This window comes from Nyctibius grandis, chromosome 1, assembly GCF_013368605.1.
Source record: "Nyctibius grandis isolate bNycGra1 chromosome 1, bNycGra1.pri, whole genome shotgun sequence".
NCBI classification, from domain to species: domain Eukaryota; kingdom Metazoa; phylum Chordata; class Aves; order Nyctibiiformes; family Nyctibiidae; genus Nyctibius; species Nyctibius grandis.
This window is the reverse complement of record NC_090658.1, coordinates 83,338,644-83,358,304: the sequence shown is the minus strand read 5'-3', so window position 1 is coordinate 83,358,304 and position 19,661 is coordinate 83,338,644. Positions and strand designations below refer to the sequence as shown.

The 19,661-nt window shown below is 35.9% G+C and overlaps 1 protein-coding gene across 1 annotated transcript in view; it reads left to right on the top strand.

Annotated features, from left to right (window-relative positions):
• The window catches only part of GRIK2 (glutamate ionotropic receptor kainate type subunit 2), a 442,707-nt gene that overhangs the window by 348,986 nt on the left and 74,060 nt on the right, over positions 1-19,661 (top strand). Inside the window, exon 13 of the mRNA XM_068416353.1 lies at positions 1,664-1,881. Coding sequence (XP_068272454.1) covers positions 1,664-1,881 — 218 coding nt within the window. The remainder of the gene's footprint in view (positions 1-1,663; positions 1,882-19,661) is intronic.

Here is a 19,661-nt window from a genome sequence, read left to right as displayed (position 1 = left end):
ATCTGACTTTACTGGTGTTGCTATTTAAATGAAACAAGAGTAATTAAAAAGAGTTGATGATGGTGGGCTTATTGGGAAATCTGTTAGTGTTACGGTGTCTAAGTGTCTGACTAACAGGGCCTAGGAGCAACTACATCAGAAAGGTACTTTTCTACTTTTTTCCTTGCAGAATTCTAGGCAGAGTCTGGCGCTGGAGTTGGCTGTCATGTCCAAGTCTGTCAGCTTTTTTTGTTTGAAACAGCAAGGGTAAGATGAACTGCAGGGTAAGATGGGCTGTTTTTGAATACAATAGTCCAGTTATGATACCACTTCTTTTTACCTTTTCTTTGGTTATCTTCCTTTTTTTTTTTTTCCCCCTTTCTGTTCTTTTTTTGGCATTGATGTTGGAAGTTTGGCATAATCTTTCATTTATACGAAGATGTGCTACCTTGCTGGACCAGTTCCTTAAATAATTCAATATGAACAATAAATTTAACAGTAATAAAATAGTCCATCTTGCCTTCATTCCATTTTACCCAGGAGATTTAAAAACAAGCGTAGCGACCAATTAACAAAAAGTGATTGCTTTAGTACAATGGTATAGTGGATATGGTAAAACTGTTTCTTTGAAAACAAGTTTCCAGATATTTCTAAAATATTTTCTGCAAAGTTCTTACAATGAAACTTGAAATTGTTTATTTGACATCATTAGAAATTTCATTCCATTTGATTATAACGTTATGGAAAAAAATCCATACATGTTCATTTATAATAAATATTTGTTGTTGTAAATTACATTGAATTTTTTTTCCTATTTTTAGTAATTAGGCACAAGAGGAGTTTATGTGCTTCAATTTGTCTCATTAGAGTCTAAATTATCATTACTAATTATGCAAATTGCTATACAGTGTCTGTTACCCCCTCCATTCTTTAGTGCCATGAGCAGGCAACTCCAGCAATGCATTATAATCTATCTTTATCTAGTTTATGCATAGCGGTCTAATATTTTCATTGCTGTTCTATCAAATTAAGTGTGTGGCACAGCCACCCATGTTTATCTGAAAATGTGGGGCTAACTATAGAGATGGGAGATGTTAATGTTTTTATCTAAGCAGTCAATAAACAACCCTTTACAGCAATACAAATGGCAGAAATCAAAAGCATATTTATAACAGATTTCAGTTTTTGTATTTCAGTTATGAAATACTTTATTTCATATCTGCTCTTTTCATCAGTATCTTATTTTTATTTACTCAAGTGAGTTTTTACAACATACTTAAATAATGTTTATTTAGTGCCTTGAAGATAAAGAACTGTATAAGTTCTTCAATATTATTATTAACTCAGAGGTTCAGTCCAACTAGGATTTTTTCTGGAAAGCTCGTTCAAGTAACTGTTTTATTCACATCGCTATATATATTTATAAATTTCAAAAAGGCACTGACTATTGAGTCTCCCATTACTATCTTTTGATTCCCACAGCTCCAAAGAGATCTGTATAAGTGTAATCAGTTCCTATTTTTCATTTCAGTTGTGTGTGTTTGAACAAGCAGTACATATAAACCTGTAGCTTAAAGATTTTTTTGCACAGTGATTCCATCTCCCCACTGTGGTAAAAAGTGCTGAACACCTATTAATTGCTTTCTGTGCATTGGTTTCACCTTTCTCCCCTGGTTTCCATTAGGTTCTGAGCTCATGCCCAAAGCCCTCTCCACCAGGATAGTGGGAGGCATTTGGTGGTTTTTCACACTTATCATCATTTCCTCGTACACTGCTAACCTAGCCGCCTTTCTGACAGTGGAACGTATGGAATCCCCTATTGATTCTGCTGATGATTTGGCCAAACAGACAAAGATAGAGTATGGGGCAGTTGAAGATGGAGCAACCATGACTTTCTTCAAGGTAAGCTTTATATTCCTTTTGAAAAGATCCTATACCCTGATTGTGGGGGGAAAGTTTTTGCACCTTGCTAAGGTGCAACGGATATGATTCCCACGGCTGTCAAAAGCAAGTGAAAATCACTTTTTTTTTGAGGATTTGCAAGACAGTAAAGGAAGCAAATGCAAAACCCCTCATGGGAACTAAAAGGCAATTTCTTTGATGATTTTCATTTAGAGAATTGAATTTATAGCAGTGCAGTAGGTGAAGAAACCTGAACATTTTTCTTAGACAGACCTATAGCTGTGTACAAGAATGAGTTTTGTTGGATTACGAGTTAAAGAATCAGTTCAATAGCATTATACTTAATCATAGTCTTTGTTCAAGAAACTGGACTACATTAAGGATATTAGTGGCTGGACTGAGAAAAACTTCTTGGACTCCATATTTTTGAGAAACTTTTGGATGAAATTTGGGGTCCATATTAAAAGCTCAGATACTTCCAGTTTTTCTATTCCTTTTAACCTATTACTAAGATCATTCAACTTGAAATATAGTGAAATACACTGCTGGATTACTGTCTTGTCTAGCTTCATCAAGCTTTTAAGTGGGCTTGAATTAGTGAGAAGTATGCATGAAGAGAGAGAGGATGGTTTGCTCTATAACTCCTTGTGTTTGACAGCACAGCGGTGTCTCAGATCTTCTAAAATAAGAGGTGTTTATCAATATTTGTCTGATCTTTGGTACATTTTGAAGACTTTTATCTAGTATATTCTGTTTTTACGAGTTATGTTGTCACCTAAAGCTCTGCGGTGACTGCTACATTGGCATTTGAAATTAGACAAACCAAGGTTAAAGGTAACTTGTAAACTGGTGCAGAAATTGAAGAATGTGTGCTCAGTTCCTCTCATCAGATTCAGAGAGTACAAAATTTATTTAGATATCAAGGCTAAATAGTCACTATTTAATCTTATGACCTTAGAGCCAATCAAAGTGTACACAGTTTTAATTTTTAAAAATAATTATAGGGTTTTCAACTTGGAAATAAAAATTGATTCAACTACAGTATGTCAGAATGTTTTAGGCTGCTTAACTAATAGCATAAATCGGGAAGGTTCTGAGCATTTTCCCCAGAATGCTTGTTGGAAAAGGAGCTGATGAAGTTAATAGAAGTAACTAATCAATTAGAAGTCTCTTGATGTCAGGAAATATGTGAAGTAGTTAAAAGAAACAACATTGAGAGTTTAAAGAGTGAGGCTTTTAAAAGAGTCAAAATGATTTAAGTCTTGGGACATAAAGAAGTGACACAAAGTATCTATTAAGTTACCAGAAAACATTACAGGGCTTTAATTTCATTTTTGTCTAGCAGAAAACTTTGAACTTGTTCTAATTTGGATTCAAACTGTGGACTCTAAAATGTTAGGAAGCGAGTTTAAATTAGCAATGTATTTCCTTCTGGTTACCAGAAGCACTTTTCTCTGCATCTTCTTAACTCTTAGTTTTCCTTCTCTGCATCCTTAATTTTCTCTCTTATTCACTCTTTTTCCTTCTTTGTATGTGCATACTCTGTGGGTTTTTTAAGTGCACAGAGACTATTTCTCATTCTATGGATGTTTTTCCCCTCTGCATATTGATATACTGCTCCCTTTCCTGCACAATTCTTTCTTTCTGCTCTCTTTCTTCTTCTGTTTCTATTTATCTAGATATATTTTGTGTTTATATAGTATATTGTATCCAAGAATTAGAGAGAACTTACTTCTAATGAAATAGCAATTGCACATCCTACACAGAACATTTTTGTTTGCAGCTGAAATAACCTAGGCTTACGCACAACAGAGTTGTGGTGTCAGATCACATAATTTGGTATCACTTTTAGTATGTTAACAAATTCTCCGACTTCACTATGAATGAAAAAGAGAAATCAGAACAAAACACAGGATTTCTTCATTCAGCTGATACATTTGAGGTCAAATTAAAGTTTATTCTGTTGAACAAACATTTTTTTCTGGTCTTTATGTGTGAACAGATCATGGTTAGTAAGTGTCTTGTGACATGAAAATGCACTGATAGTTAAGAACTTCTGTTCCAGCTAGCAACCAAATGATTACAAATATTTTTCTGATGTTTACTATCTTATCTACTAGTATGTAAATTAATTGGTATTATTTACCTAATGCAATGGATCCAAACTCAAGCATTAGAAGTAGCTACAACTGTTCTTGTAGTTCAGCCAATAAGTGAAAATCATGCTCAAAAAGAAAAGTAAATGGAAACTATATAATCTGATTTGATTCGTTCAGTGTCTGGAGCAACTTCCAGGTGGAAATTAGAGTTTGCTTGATGTAAATGTTATTCACTAGAGCTACCTGTGTAAGGAATACAATCTGATTTAATATATATTCCATGAAAGATAAACCAAAACATTTGTATACAGTCTATCTGTTAGAGTAAACTTTCTGGTAAAATTAGGTATTTTTGCCTAATGAGGTTGAGTTATCAGAGAACAGAATACTACAGCTCTGGTCAACATAGTATATCTGTAATTGCGTGCTTTTAAAATGTACTTCTATTTTGTATAAACAAATTGTTTCAGGAATGTAATTTCCTTGCATGAAGAAAAAGAAAATGCAAAAAAATATTTCAAAATAGGACTGTAAGTGGAATTGCCTTAAAAGGTACTACTAGAGTTGAACAGCTTGCAGATGCTACTACTAAGTAATAATAAAAAAGGACTTAAGAACTTAAGTATCGATAGTATAGAAAAGACAGAAGAGTTGCATATGTTTTCTGCATTGTGTGTAAAAAACAAGGATGAATATTCACACTTTAAATTGCTTTCTGAATACTTTCTGTTTTATCAGTAAGCTAAAGGAGGGTTTTAAATGGTATATATTATATTCTCTGATATATAGACAAGTGAATATCAAGTTGGAAGTAACACTGCCTTTTTAAATGGCATTAGGGAAACTGTTAATGAACAATTGCATCCTGTTCTGGTGACCACACTTTGAAAATATGTTTAAAATGGGAAACAGTTCATGAAAGGTAAAAGAAGGACGGTAGGTCTGGAAACAAACATTGTAGTTAGAAGCTAAAGAAGATCGGTCTCTTTAATCTGCTGAAGAGAAGGTTAAGAGGTGACTTGGTCATGGTCTTTAAGTGCCTTAATGGGAATGAGACTTTTGACAGCAGATGACTGTTTAATCTAGCAGAAAAAGGCGTAATGAGATCCAATGTTTCAAAGCTGAAGTTAGGCAAATTCAGACTAGAAATAACGTGCATATTTTTAAGAGTAAAAGTAATTAACCACTGATACAACTTATCTAGGAGTGGGCTGGATTCATTCATCACATGCAGCCGTTGTAAGGAAAATAGATACAACATAGCCCAAGCACGTTATGCTTTTGATTTAGAGGCTACTCAATGTAATAGACGGCCTTCACTACACAGGAGCTCAGATTAGATTTTAGTAGTCCCCTCCTACTACAAAAACCTGTGAGAGCATGAATTCTGTGTGAGGTTGCACAAAGATGATTGAGAGGATAAATTTATAATCTGTGTGTATGTTTTTCCTTAGCTGTTTTGCCTTGTTTTAATGAGAGTGGATTGATTAAAACAGGGGCATTATGTTACAACAAGAAATTAATGCATCAGATGGTTTCCTAATGTTAAATGAAATTATCTTATCTTGGTAATAGTTATTAGTTCCAATCACATTGAGGCTTGGTAGTTACCCATGAGACTGACAGTAATTTCTGCATAAATTATCTGTATAGAAGTCCATTGAATTCTTTCTTAAAAAAGCTTTGGAACCCAGCCAGAGCTGTGTGGTGCTAATACAAAAGAAGAGCATTTTTTGAAGGAGAACTTAAATGGGAATCAGACAAACTAGTTGCTATATTAAAACATGCTAAAGTTAAAATATTGGAGAGCACAGGGGGTATATGTTGAAAATGCTGTTACCCTTGTGAGTCAAACATCCCCGTGAAATAGCTTCGATGAGAAAGGAGAATGTTGCCTGCAGAGGTTTAGGTCCTCCAGGTCATCATATGCCTCCTCATGGTGCAAGAAACATGACATTACAAATCTTTTTAGAAGCCAGAAAGTGGAAGAACTTTTCAATGCTCTTAAGATCTACTTATTTAGTCTGAGCATGGAAAGGAAGTAGTTTTACAAGTCTATTATATGGCTGGTGGGTCTGGTGGGCCATTTCATTGGGAACAACAAATAAAACCTTAGAATTATCCAAGAATGAGAAGGAAAGAAATGTGAAGGTAAATTCTAAGCCATATCTGCTACTAAGTGTGTAGTTTCCACTCCTGATACGTATTTTGGTGTTTCTCGAATTGTGGAGTTTTTCTTAGTTACGAACTTCTTTTCTCTTGGCTGCTTTTGTCACTATTGACAATTTTGAAGTTTCAGAAGCCTGTCTTCCTTCCTGTTCAGAATAAAATAAAAAATATTTATTATTTTAATGAAAGGTACTTGTCTCATATTAGCTGATCTTGGATAAAAAAAGCTCAGACTTTTCATTGCTTCATATTTCTGTGGTTTCTCAGTCTATGTTTCTCAAAATCACAGTGTCTTTTCTTGCTGAATGACAGTTCTGAAATTGGAGAAGAACAGTGTTAATTCTACTCTGCTTCTATTTGTACCACAGTTCTCCATCCTCACACACAAAGAAAATACTGCAGCACATATGCTTGTATGTGGTCTATAATTTTAAGATTTTTTCTGTGAAGTTGCTGTGTACCTTTCTTTTTCTCATAATACTTCATATCTGTACCTTTCAATGTCAGAATTATTTTCTTTCTGTTTTTGTACAGTACCATGCACAATGGAACTTTTCTGTTATGGGTACTAGGTATTTGCATACCAAATAGTAAAAAACAAAATAATTTTTCATTCTCTAACAGCAGTAGATTAGTTTCATTACTTCTGTGTATCATGAATTAAAGGTCTTCTCAGCTCTCTGTGAGAGTCATATATTTTATATCCTTGTTTTACTGATAAGGAAGCTGAAGCACTAAAAGGGAATACATCTTTTTCAAGATCACTTGGTGAAAAGCAGATAGGGGACTAACTCAGGAAAGCTGACTCACACACCTTAGTATTATCTGAGAGAGTACTCTATTTGTCATTTACATTTGCCAGTTTCTTTCCTTTTCTTCTTCGGGATCCATTTTTATACTCCAGCTCTACTTTTCTACAATATCCTGCCTTTCTTCCTGCACTGCTTTTTCTCCACAAAGATCCATGCTGCTGACCATTTTCAGTTCTCCTCCCCACTTTTTATCCTAGCCATTTTGTTACCACCTCCCTCAGGAAAGTTTGGGGGGCAACAGTTCAGCTCTTAGTGTCTATCTCCCTCTTCCAAATTCTCAGCCTATTGTCAAAGCAAATAGTATGAAACTCTACCTATCTATTAAGGCTGAAAGAAGGACTTGTAGGGGAATTTTCCCACTGTTTCAACTGGAGTACAAGTGACAGATCCCCTGACATAAATGAAAGAATAGCAGCAAGAATAAAGGTATGAATGCCATTCATTTGTCATCAGTGATGTTGGCATTGGCATTCATAAAACCAGTATGACTTCAGTGGGTTTTTCAAACCTGGGTTTGAACATTATAATAGGCAAATGATGTTTATCTGTTTAACAAACAAGCATGTATGAACAAGCACGTGGGTATATACACACATAGAACCTTTAGCTGAATGCTGCAAATAAAACATTATGAAGTTTAGCAGTGTGTATCAATTATTTTGTGGAATTGTTGCAAGTCAAAGATTAAAGAAACTCCACTTCTGAGCTTCTCAAATATCCGCAGACTGACAGTGACTAATGGAAAACAATTTTTTGAGTCCCAGCCTCCACTGATCTAGATAATACTTAAAACAGAATTGGTAGTAGATAGCACACATACATGTTCAGTTAGCTTTAAAATTATTACACTTTATAGATAAGTTGCATTTGAATGCAACAAATACAGACTTGTTCTTATATATAAAAACACATGTGGTACTTTTGACTAGAAAGAGAATTGAATATAAATACCATGTAATATTTTTTTCCTTCTTTTTGATCATCATGGTTTGGGCCTATCTGCTAGAAACACACAGTTGAAATGCATTATTTCACTTTTCCCATGATTATTCCCTCTTTGCAAGAATACCTACTCAGTTAACCACTACTTCTTTGAATGTGCAAAAAAAGCAGGCACAGTTGCAAACCTGTAAAGCAAGGTCTGTGGTCTCTCCATACACTTATAAGAACTGAATCTGCAATGGCAGAGTCTTTGAGAATGAGATATAGGCTTTATCCAGAGACCTCAAAGCACCTCTGCCTTACTGAGTTCTACTTATATCTTTAAAAGATCAAGGAAGCTAGGTAGAGGTGGGTAGGTTAGATGATGCATTAACACAGACTATAATAAGAGCAGCAGTGTGTTTGAATTCTAAGTAGAAGAAATTCAGATAGATTTGGTACTATTAAGTTCTTTGAGGTGAACTGTGTTTCTTTTGATTCTGAGGGCAGAAAGCAGAACTAATTCACATAAAGGGCCTCATTCCAACCAACTCTCTAGGTACTAGGACAAAGTGACTGGAATGATTTTATGCTGTCTTGACCCTTCCACCTTCTCTGGAGTTGTCAGAGCCATTAATGTTCCTGCAGTAAATAAGAGCGTATGTTTGGCTGCCTGTTGTATCTCAGTGCTGAGACATGAAACTAAGAATACATGGAATGTGGTAGAAATCCATTACCTTTCCACCCTTGCTTTTGTCCATGCTTGTGCCTTTTCCCTTCCCTTTCCCCATTCCCCATTTTTGCTTATACCCTTTTCCTCTGTTCCTACACTATGGGCTGAAAAAGATGAACACAAGGACTAATCAACTTTTCATTTCTGCAAAGACTTATACTGCATTATGCCATAAATCTGGATAGTAAGCACTCTTATTAAGCTGCTGGATAACACGGTATTCATGAATAATTATGCTCCAAAATCACAGGATTCGTATTTATCATTTACACCTGTCTCCAGCTACAGCTCTTAAAAACTGATGAAACACGTACAAATGCTTTTCTGGGTCTTCTCAAAGAAATATATAAAACTTTCCAGTGAAAACAAGATTAGTCATTCACAACAATGAAAATATTGAATTAAATAGTTAACATATTAATTGGGTCCCCACTAGTTATTTTTGAAAGAACATCGAAGAGAGACATCAAAAATAAATTAAAAGTTGGCATTAGGAAAATAATTATTCATCTTTGGATCAATTAATGTTTTCCACAGCTCAGCACCTGCTTCTGCCTTACCCCAAATATGCATAAGGGAAAAAGTTTTATGCTAATCTCCCCATAGAACTCTCAGGTGGGCTGAACTATGTAACCTATGGTCCCATCTGGCTTCATGTTCCATAAGTATTTCTCAGTGTGAATATAATGTAGAGCTAAAATGAACATACCAGCAAGAAGCTGACATTTGTATTATTTTTCAAAATTGCATCCCACAACAATATGCATTAATTACAGCACATGTATTAATGATCCATACAGTAGGTACATGATGGAGTTTGAATAAAGCTGGTCTTTCTCAGTGTATAAGGTACAGTAAAATATAGCAAGAGCTAATTACCACTTGGACAGAAATACAGGATACCAGAAATCAGGGCCCAGAGGGGGAAAAGAATTACTAATTAACTGCATGTTTGTCTGAGGAAAGTCAAGCCTGATGATATACAGATATTGTCCAGGTCACATTTTGAGTCCTAAATTGTGTCAGGATTTTTTACCAGCCAAAGACAAGAATTTCTACCAAATGTAGCTGATTCAGAGGAATGTTATAATCTAGATATGTGAAAAATCGTTTTGTAGTTAAGAGAAACCCATTCTGTCTTTTTTTTTTTTTTTTTTTTTTTTTTTCTGGTGAATATGTGGTTGAAGACAAGAAAAGTAGGGGCTTTTTCCATTGAAGTCAGGTGGAGTTTATTCACTACTAATCACTGCAAATTGCTTCTGGTCATATCTCTCAATAGCTTGTTGTGTTATTGTGGGATCAACTTAAGCCAGTCTAACTGTGAGTAGTCCAACCGCTTCTCCTGCCTTCAACCTCAAGCTCTCTTGTCTCTACATGTCATAGGGCTGTGGCAAGGGTCAGTTCAGCTTTCTGATCCAACTGAAAAAGGATCTTTTTTTGTTGTTGCATGTTTACTTTTCAGTTGTGAAGAAAGCTGCCCTTGATTGCTAGAATGCTAGAACTGATGCAAGGGGAGCAGAGGGTGTCCTTTTCCATGGCAGGGTGATGTTATAACACTCTGGTAAATGTGAAAGCCACTGGGAATCCACACCCTTTGGGAAGTCAGTTCTGTTGCCTAGGTGTTTGGAGGTGTGTGGATGAAAAAATCAACATCAATATAATTGCTGATACTTTCAGAATGTGTATTGTCCTTACGTACTATTGTAGGTTTTGTCTTAACTGATAAGCTGTTTTGTTTCCTTTCTCTCATCTGATGTGCTTCACTTTCTGGCCTCTTCAGGGCCTGTAATGGCACTGCTAACAGGATCAGTTGAAAGAGAATGACTGAACTCTGGGTTCTGATCATAGGTTTAGTTGCAAGGCTTTTTCCTCAGAAATGCATAACCTAATTGCTCTCTAGCCTTATCACCTTTCTCTCCTCCTGCTGCTTTCCCCCGGGAGGCAGGGCAAGAACACTTTCCTTTTCTCTTCAGCTTTTTTCTCTTTATGTCTGTCTTTAGATCATGAGCAAGATGAGAAAAGGAACTGAAGTAGATCGTAGAGAATCCTCAAACTGCAAACAGAATTCTGTAGGAAAGACAGATTTCAGAGTTAGGCTTTGTTTAGGAAAGATAAAGTACACGTGAGAACATTTTTAACTATTGGAGTCTGAAAACAAAATCATCTAGCTCTTTGAAGCAAACAGATCTATCACCAAGTAGCCATGTAAACTTTACAGATTTGATCTATGACTCATCCTGGGAATGTGATTCAGAAAGAATTCTCCAGAGTGAACTGTCTCTCAGATTAGTCAGTTTTGTGTGAGATCCTGCCATATGAGCAACCTTCAGTGTTAAGTTCCTGCCCACTGAAGCAGCCTGAAAGCCTCCATTCATTAACAGAGGTGAACTCTTGGTTCTGCCTTGTCATTTTATCTGTGATACTACTGAGGTGTTGTCCAACTGCATTAGCATTGCTTTGTGTAGAACACCACCTAAAGTCTTATTATACTGATGAATTTCTTGTCCAGAGTTATTAATTGCTCCAAACAGAATGTCAAGATTGGTTAAACCATCTATTTTGCAATACACCTATGGTAATAATTACATAAGCTTTATTGGATATGGATGCCTTTTAAGCACTTTTTCAGTATCCATGCATTAATTGAACTTGTATTTAATGTATTCAAGATCCTTAATCTGCCCAACATAGATTACTGATTTATATAAAAAATATACTAAACCATGCTTTAAAATCATAGAACCATTTAGGTTGAAAAAGACCCTTAAGATCATTGAGTCCAACTGTTAACATTACTAAATCCACCACTAAACCATGTCCCTAAGTGCCACATCTACAAGTCTTTTAAATACCTCCAGGGATGGTGACTCAACCACTACCCTAGGCAGCTTGTTCCAATGTTTGACAACCCTTTCAGTGAAGAAATTTTTCCTAATATCCAATCTAAACCTCCTCTGTCACAACTTGAGGCCATTTCCTCTCATCCTATCACTTGTTACTTGTGAGAAGAGAACAACACCTGCCTCATTACAACCTCTTTCAGGTAGTTGTAAAGAGTGATAAGGTCTCCCCTCAGCCTCCTTTTCTCCAGGCTAAACAATTCCAGTTCCCTCAGCCACTCCTCATATGATTTCTGCTCTAGACCCTTCATCAGCTTCATTTTCCTCTTTGGACACGCTCCAACACCGCAATGTCTTTCTTACAGTGAGAGGTCCAAAACTGAACACAATATTTGAAGTGTGGCCTCACCAGTGCCGAGTACAGGGGGACAATCACTTCCCTAGTCCTGCTGGTCACACTAGTTCCGATACAAGCCAGGATGTTGCTGGCCTTCTTGGCTACCTGGGCACACAGCTGGCTCATATTCAGTCAGCTGTTGACCAACACCCCCAGGTCCTTTTTCACTGGGCAGCTTTCCAGCCGCTCTTCCCCAAGCCTGTAGCATTGTATGGGGTTGTTGTGCCCCAAGTGCAGGACCCGGCACTTAGCCTTGCTGAATCTCATACGATTGGCCTCTGCCTATTGATCCAGCGTGTTCAGATTCCTCTGCAGAGCCTTCCTACCCTCAAGCAGATAAACACTCCCGTCCAACTTGGTGTCATCTGCAAACTTACTGAGGGTGCACGTGATCCTGACATCTAAATCATTGATAAAGATATTAAAGAGAACTGGCCGCAATACTGAGCCCTGAGGAACACCACTTGTGACTGGCTGCCAACTGGATTTAACTCCGATCACCACAACTCTTCGGGCCCAGCCATCCAGCCAGTTGTTTTACCCAGTAAAGAGTACACCTGTCTGAGCCATGAGCAGCCAGTTCTTTATGGTCAGAGTAGCTTACTGATCAGAGGATTATCTGCCCATGAACACATTGGACCAAAGATAAGCAATATATTTCTTAGCGTTTTTTTATTTTTTTCAGATATGGCATCTTCAATTTGCTCATCAGTTTATTGTATAGGAAATTATGGGTGGTTATTTATTTTCATATCTTAAAAGCTGAGACAGTCACTCATAATAATGGTGATGATCATATATAATATGTTATTTTATGCTGAATTTAACTTAAGTTCTCATAATAGATATTTAAATGTAATTGGCAACCAAAATCCAAATAAGTTATTGTGTGAATTCTGTTGTGAATCCTTGTGATTTGAGGGGAGCGTGAGAGGTTTTATCATATGAACACATACTATTAGTAAACTATTATTTCTAATTAGAAACTAGGCATTGTGAAAATTAACAAAGAATGTATTATTGCTTACCTTAAAATATTTGTATTTGAGTAATCTGTCTTTGCATTTGAGAACTGAAATCAGCTCCCCCTCAACGAGCTATAAAATACAGCAAATGTCCTGGAGGCCTTTGAAGACTTGACTTTTTTGGTCTTTCTTTGAAGAACTCTTACTTTCTTGTGCAACAGAAGTCCAGTGGTAAGATTGAAACTGTTCTGTTCCTCTTTCTGTTGCTCTCACCATCTTTCTGTTTCTCTGTCTCTCATCTTTTATTTTTTGATACAAGAGACACTTACCTTACTTGACTTATAAGGAATCTTCCAAAACTCTTAAGAAGCTTCTATATGACATGTCTGATTGATAGAAGTTTTATGTACTCTTTCATACTTTTTCACTTTCTGGAAAAGGAAGACGCATCCCTAAAGGAACTTTCTGAGAAGAAGGAAGACAAGCACCAAACATTTTCTGTGATTTGTTGGGAAGGCTGTCTAGCTCTTCTTTCACCATTTTACCTTATCTGGCAAAGAAGCTCTGAGAATAGTTTATTTGATGTTAGAACTTCTATCTAAGCCTATCCAGGTAGTTACTGTTCAGGTGTATTTTTATTCAGGTGAAATTGCTGAGGAATTTACTTAGATTGAACCAAACAGTTTGGTTTCTTAATTTATTTTATGTCTACACCTAGTATTTCTGATGCAGCTTCTGTTCCTTGAAGTACAGAGATGCTGAGCATAGTTCATTATAGATGTGCAATCCAACAATGGTATTCTAGTCAGAGGTTTGGTTACCCATAAAATCAGAAGTTATCAGAGAAAACACTGAAATTTCAGTTATAGCTTCCTCTTCCAGTCACAGGTGCTTCAAACAAGAAATCTCTCTTCTGAAGTTAAGGAAAATTTGTTTTTTGTACAACCTGTTCATAATGAAGAAGATCTGGCTGTCTCAGTAACTGTCTTTTCAAATAAGATCGTCAAAGATGCAAGGAGGATTGAAGGGAAACTATAAGGTTCACCTCATAAGCAGTATTGAGGTCATTATTTTTTGCATTCATATTCGGCTAATAATGGATTTCTGGATTTATTTCCAAGATAGAGCTTGATTTCTAAATACTCCAAATAAATTTCTTAACACTTTCAAATAACATTAAGATTCTTGGTCTTAATCTTCAGGTCTTCAATTTTCTTTTCAGAAATACAGAATTACTTTGATAAGTTTTATTTCTAACTTTAGTGGAATAAATCTAACAGCAAAACCACCAGAACCTACAAATGTTGCGGTTGTAATATCATGTGATTTGAGACTTTTTTTCTAGTATTTTTACATTGGTTGACATTAGTGATGGAATGAAGTTATTAAAAGCCTCCTGTTACTATGTATTTGTCATTCAAATTTTTAATATTCTGTTTTCTTACACTGTATTGCATTACACAGACCCTATTTTAAAAATATTATCAACTGTTAATGTAGCTAGTTTCACTTCAAAGGTAAAATGTGTAGCAAGGGTCATTTACTATTCTTTTATAGATATAAGAATTATAAAACAAAGTGTGGCATCCCTAAAATGATAATGAGTAAAATCAGGAATAGGCTGTATTCCTGAAGTTTCTCAAAATGCATAAAGTAGGACTGTACTAGCAATAGATTGGTAAATTGGTGGATTGGTAAAGAAAGAATCTCAACTGTTGATTGAGAGAATTTAATAGAAAATATAATATGAACCTGGGTTTTGGTCTCAAAGCCAGAAAACAGACCTCTCCAGATGATTTGTTTTACTAGGAAAGATGTAGTTTTGTAACATGTAGGGTAGGTTCCTCCTGACTCCAAAATGTAGATACCTGCTCTCCTCTCAAGTAGTCATCTAGTTGCCTTTTATTGTCACTGGAAAGAAACTGAAAGGCATGAGAAAACAGTTCTTCCATACTACCTTAAGTAACTGTCCTAGAAGGACAGTGTTCTCCAGAGTTACAGAACTTTTCCTATTGGCTATAGAGAAGCTTAGATTAGTGCCTTGGTCTAGATGCTTAATGTGTAGATGGCTACCAGTATGTAAGATGAATCTTAAAAAATTCTGGTAACGTTTAAGCACTAGGCAACTTTCATATCTGTATAAATTGCAGTATGACTGTAGGGAGAGGCTGTGATTAAAAAATACATATGTATGCAAACTAATTAATTTTACAAGGAACAATATGAATAATTCTAATTCCATAATAAAACTGACTGACTTAACTAGCACTGTGGGGATATTTGTCTTATTTTAGATTATTGGTTTAAAGGTTGTGAAGAGTTTCTTTTCTTACATGGTGGCACTGAAATGAACACAAAAACCAAAGAGAAAAATCTCTTTCAAATCATAGAAAAAGTTGATATTTTGGCCTACAGTCTGAGTTGGGCTATGGCCAAAATTCTGGTCTGTGTTTGTAAACTTCATATTTAAAAAGATTGAACTGGTCACAGTGAGTGTTCCTAAAAGTAAGCCAGTGACTGCAAAAGACTATCCTTCAAAAACAAACGTAAAAATAACAAACAATGAACACAATCCACCATTTTACTTTGCTCATGTGACTCCATATGCTTGATCATATTACAGGTTGAGTACATTTATCCTCCATTAGCATGGCAGATGTTGCTGTGTCATCTGCTGTATAACTTGTCATTTTTTTACATTTATGAGTCAAATTAATTTTTTTTTATTAAATTAGGGTGACAGGTGCAGGCTTTTGATGTGTGCACCAGTAATGTGTTTGCATTGTTTGCATATTTTATTGGAAGTATGTGGTAGTCTTAACATATTCTATGCCAGAATTTTCATGGAAACTTTAAATTGAAGAGCACAGTTCAACAAATTGAGTCAACTGAATTATTAAAGCTCCATAGGTGTTAATCAAGAAATGATTAAAAAACTGAGGATATATACAGATTACCATTTCTAAAACCACTTCAAGCTCCAAACATTTTTATGTTGTCATCCTCTAAGATAGTATTTGGATTTCCAAAATTGTGATATGGTTTAATTTACAAATGTTAGAGCAACACTTAATGCATTTAGAATAAAGGGACCATTGTTTAAAGTAGTTTGCTTGTTTGTTGTTCCTGGATTAAAAAAGAATAGCAACAATAAGCAAGAAAAGAATTGCCATAGTAAATTTTTAGAACATGGAATCACCTTCAAGCCTGAAGATAACAACACTGCAGTTATTGATTCCTGTTTCTTTAATTGTATAAACAAGTTCTATTCATGTTTGAGTTTCTGCATGCATATGGGAGATTAGTAGGCTGACACAGCAAAATGAACAACCTTGTTTACAGAAAAAATAAAATTTACCCACACCCAGAACAAACTATGCCCTCTAACAGATTCTGAATCGTTAATTCTCTTTTGTAAATTTTATTTTTGTACTTTCGGGCTTCTTGGTTAGAAGGTGAAACAGAGGGAAAATGATTAAAGCTAGAATAGAATAGAATAGAACAGAACAGAATAGAATAGAACTGAATATTTCAGTTGGAAGGGACTTACAATTATCATATAGTCCCACTGCCTGACCACTTCAGGGCTGACCAAAAGTTAAAGCAAATTACTAAGGGCATTGTCCAAATGCCTCTTAAACACTGACAGGCTTGGGGCATCGATGACCTCTTTAGGAAGCCTGTTCCTGTCTTTGAAAGCTGTCTTAAAAATTGTCAAAAAAATCATGATTTCTGACCCAATATTTCAAAGTAAGAATTTTGAAGTGGATTGCTTAGAAACTAAAATAAAATGTATAAAGAAATCTTTGCTAGAGACTAATGTAAAATACATACAGAAATCTTTATATAGTGTTTCGAGTATATTATTCCAAATACATTATATGTCTTTGTCTTGTACACTTTTAGGCTATATTTTTAGTAGCAAATAAAACAGGCCAGGACAATTTTTAAAGTCAACGTCACTGGACTAACCTCTCTTTTCCATCAAAATTAGGTGATCATGCACAAACACCCTATTAGGAACAGTCTTTGGTATGTACTTGCCATCTCCTGAGCTATTATCTTGGGGTGGAGCCCAGGTATCATTTGGGAGGTTATTCCTTAAGACAGGCCAAAACTATTCCAGGCCCCATGCTAACTGATGGTATGGACAATTATGGGCCTCTGTCCTGGCCCTGTTTTGTTAACCATAACAAATGAATCATGGTACTGGTTTGGATATAAGTTGTTGAGTATCCTTAGCAGTTTTGCTAAAATATTGTCAGTAGAATGAATTACGTCTGGTTCTGCTCCTTAGTAGAAAATTTGACTGAAGAGGTGAACATGTTTTTGTTTTCTGTCTTGCTCCCAAATCAGTTTCTTCTTTTTTTTTTTTCTTAGTTGTACTGGTTCAACTTGAAGTAAATCAGTTGTTGTGGGAGTAACCTGTTAAAATATTCGTACAACCTGAAAAACCTAAGATGGAACTGTATCCTTATTTCTTATTTCTTCTTTCTGGGCTTCTTTCATAAATAAGGTCCCATTGATTTCAGTAGGTGTTAGGTGTTTCAATACCTTTGTGAATCCAGACTTAAAGATATACAAGGGGAAAAAAAAAAAAGAGAAAGAAAAAAAAAGATCTAATTCCAAGTAAGGCTATACACAGAACTAATTTTGGCCATTAAAGCTTAAAGAATCTGAAGTTTCACCAAGAAAAAAGAAAATCAGTTAAATGTTACGCAAACAGAGGCTTGGACTAGAGGAAAGCCAAAGTAAAATGCAAATAAAACACCAATGGTTTAATAGTTTCATTCTGTTTAAAACCAAAATGTTATGTTTGATCTTTAATTCAAACATGCAGTGCTTTTCTTTTTGTCATGCTAGTGTTTCCCATAGCATTATAAATGAGGACTATTAGATAATTGATATTACTTACCATTTTAATTTCAGATGATATATTTCATTAGTATAATATTTGTTAAGAAGAAATTATTTCATTTTACTCGAAAAAAGAATCTTTGATGTCTTTGTATTCAAGGACAGCAAAACAAACATGCTTTTTTTTTCTGGTATTCTCTAATGTGCATTACTGATTTGTAAATATATATTTGGATCATATTTTAAGTGATGACTAATTTCAAGTTTATTTCCATAGTGAACACCATGTATTTTGAGAAGGATTTTTTAAGTGGGACACAGAATGACTCCTCATTTGCTTAAAAAATTCAAAACCATATCTACTTTGCATAATTTTACATAGGTAATGGTTCAGTATAAAAGGAACAAATGCTCTTCTCCACATACACACATATAAACGATGACTACATGTTTGTCTGCATAATTTGCACACAGTGTTTCCCCTGAAGGTATAGGAAACACACTACTATTTTACTGCACTCCTTTTGTTGAAGAGGAAGTGGTGTCATTGAATAGAATTGCCTCATCAGACACTCTACAGAAGTGCCAAGTTGTAGCAATCAATAGGGAAATAGCAGATGTGAAGGTTAGTTGGCATCAAAGAATATAAGTGGAAGACTTTCCTATGGGAAAGTGCTTCATTACACTTCATCTATACTAAGAATATAAGTTTTATCCAGCTTTCAGAAAATTAGAATATGATGACTTTCATGACTCCAGCTCTGAAAGATTCACTTTAACAATGGTTAAAAAGTTAGATAGATATCCATCTGGGAAATTGCACTAAGTGATCAGGATTGTATTAGTTTTAAACTGGAATGTTGCAATTTATTCTCTCTATGAAGAGAGCAGATCCAGTGCAATGACTCTGGGACAAGAACTGGCTCCCTGGGTGATCACTATATTGTAGATGAGTGTAAATGTTGCTTTTGGAGCATGTTCAGGAGAAAGAAACAACATGTTATCATTTCTCTACAGCATAAATATTTAAAGGCTTAATGTTCAGAAAGTTCCTTCTTTTGGGGCTAGCTTGGATGTTTATGTTTACTTCTTTTTTTTCTGAACAGTATAAGCAACTTTACAATGTTTTTCCACACAGGAACTGCTGCAGAAAAACCAAGTTTCGATTCATCAATCAAGTGGATGCTCTTTAGAGAGATTGTCCTACGGGGAATAGCAAAACTGAAGAGTCAGTAAACAGAGTGATGTTGAGCTGACAAGTCAGTGGATCATAGATAGTATTTATCAGTATGAGAGCTTACAATTCCTGATAGCAGTTGAATGCTTTTCTGAGCAAGCCGTAAAAAGGAGCAGGTGTTAGTGAGGATAGAATACTTGGAGGGAAATTACAGAATCACAGAATCACAGAATGTTAGGGATTGGAAGGGACCTCGAAAGATCATCTAGTCCAATCCCCCTGCCGGGGCACGATTGCCTAGACCATATCACACAGGAACGCGTCCGGGCGGGTTTTGAATGTCTCCAGAGAAAGAGACTCCACAACCTCTCTGGGCAGCCTGTTCCAGTGTTCAGTCACCCTCACCGTAAAGAAGTTTTTCCTCATATTTAAGTGGAACCTCCTGTGTTCCAGCTTGCACCCATTGCCCCTTGTCCTGTCAAGGGATGTCACTGAGAAGAGCCTGGCTCCATCCTCTTGACACTTGCCCTTTACATATTTATAAACATTAATGAGGTCACCCCTCAGTCTCATCTTCTCCAAGCTAAAGAGACCCAGCTCCCTCAGCCTCTCCTCATAAGGGAGATGTTCCACTCCCTTAATCATCTTCGTGGCTCTGCGCTGGACTCTCTCTAGCAGTTCCCTGTCCTTCTTGAACTGAGGGGCCCAGAACTGGACACAATATTCCAGATGCGGCCTCACCAGGACAGAGTAGAGGGGGAGGAGAACCTCTCTTGACCTGCTGACCACATCCCTTCTAATACACCCCAG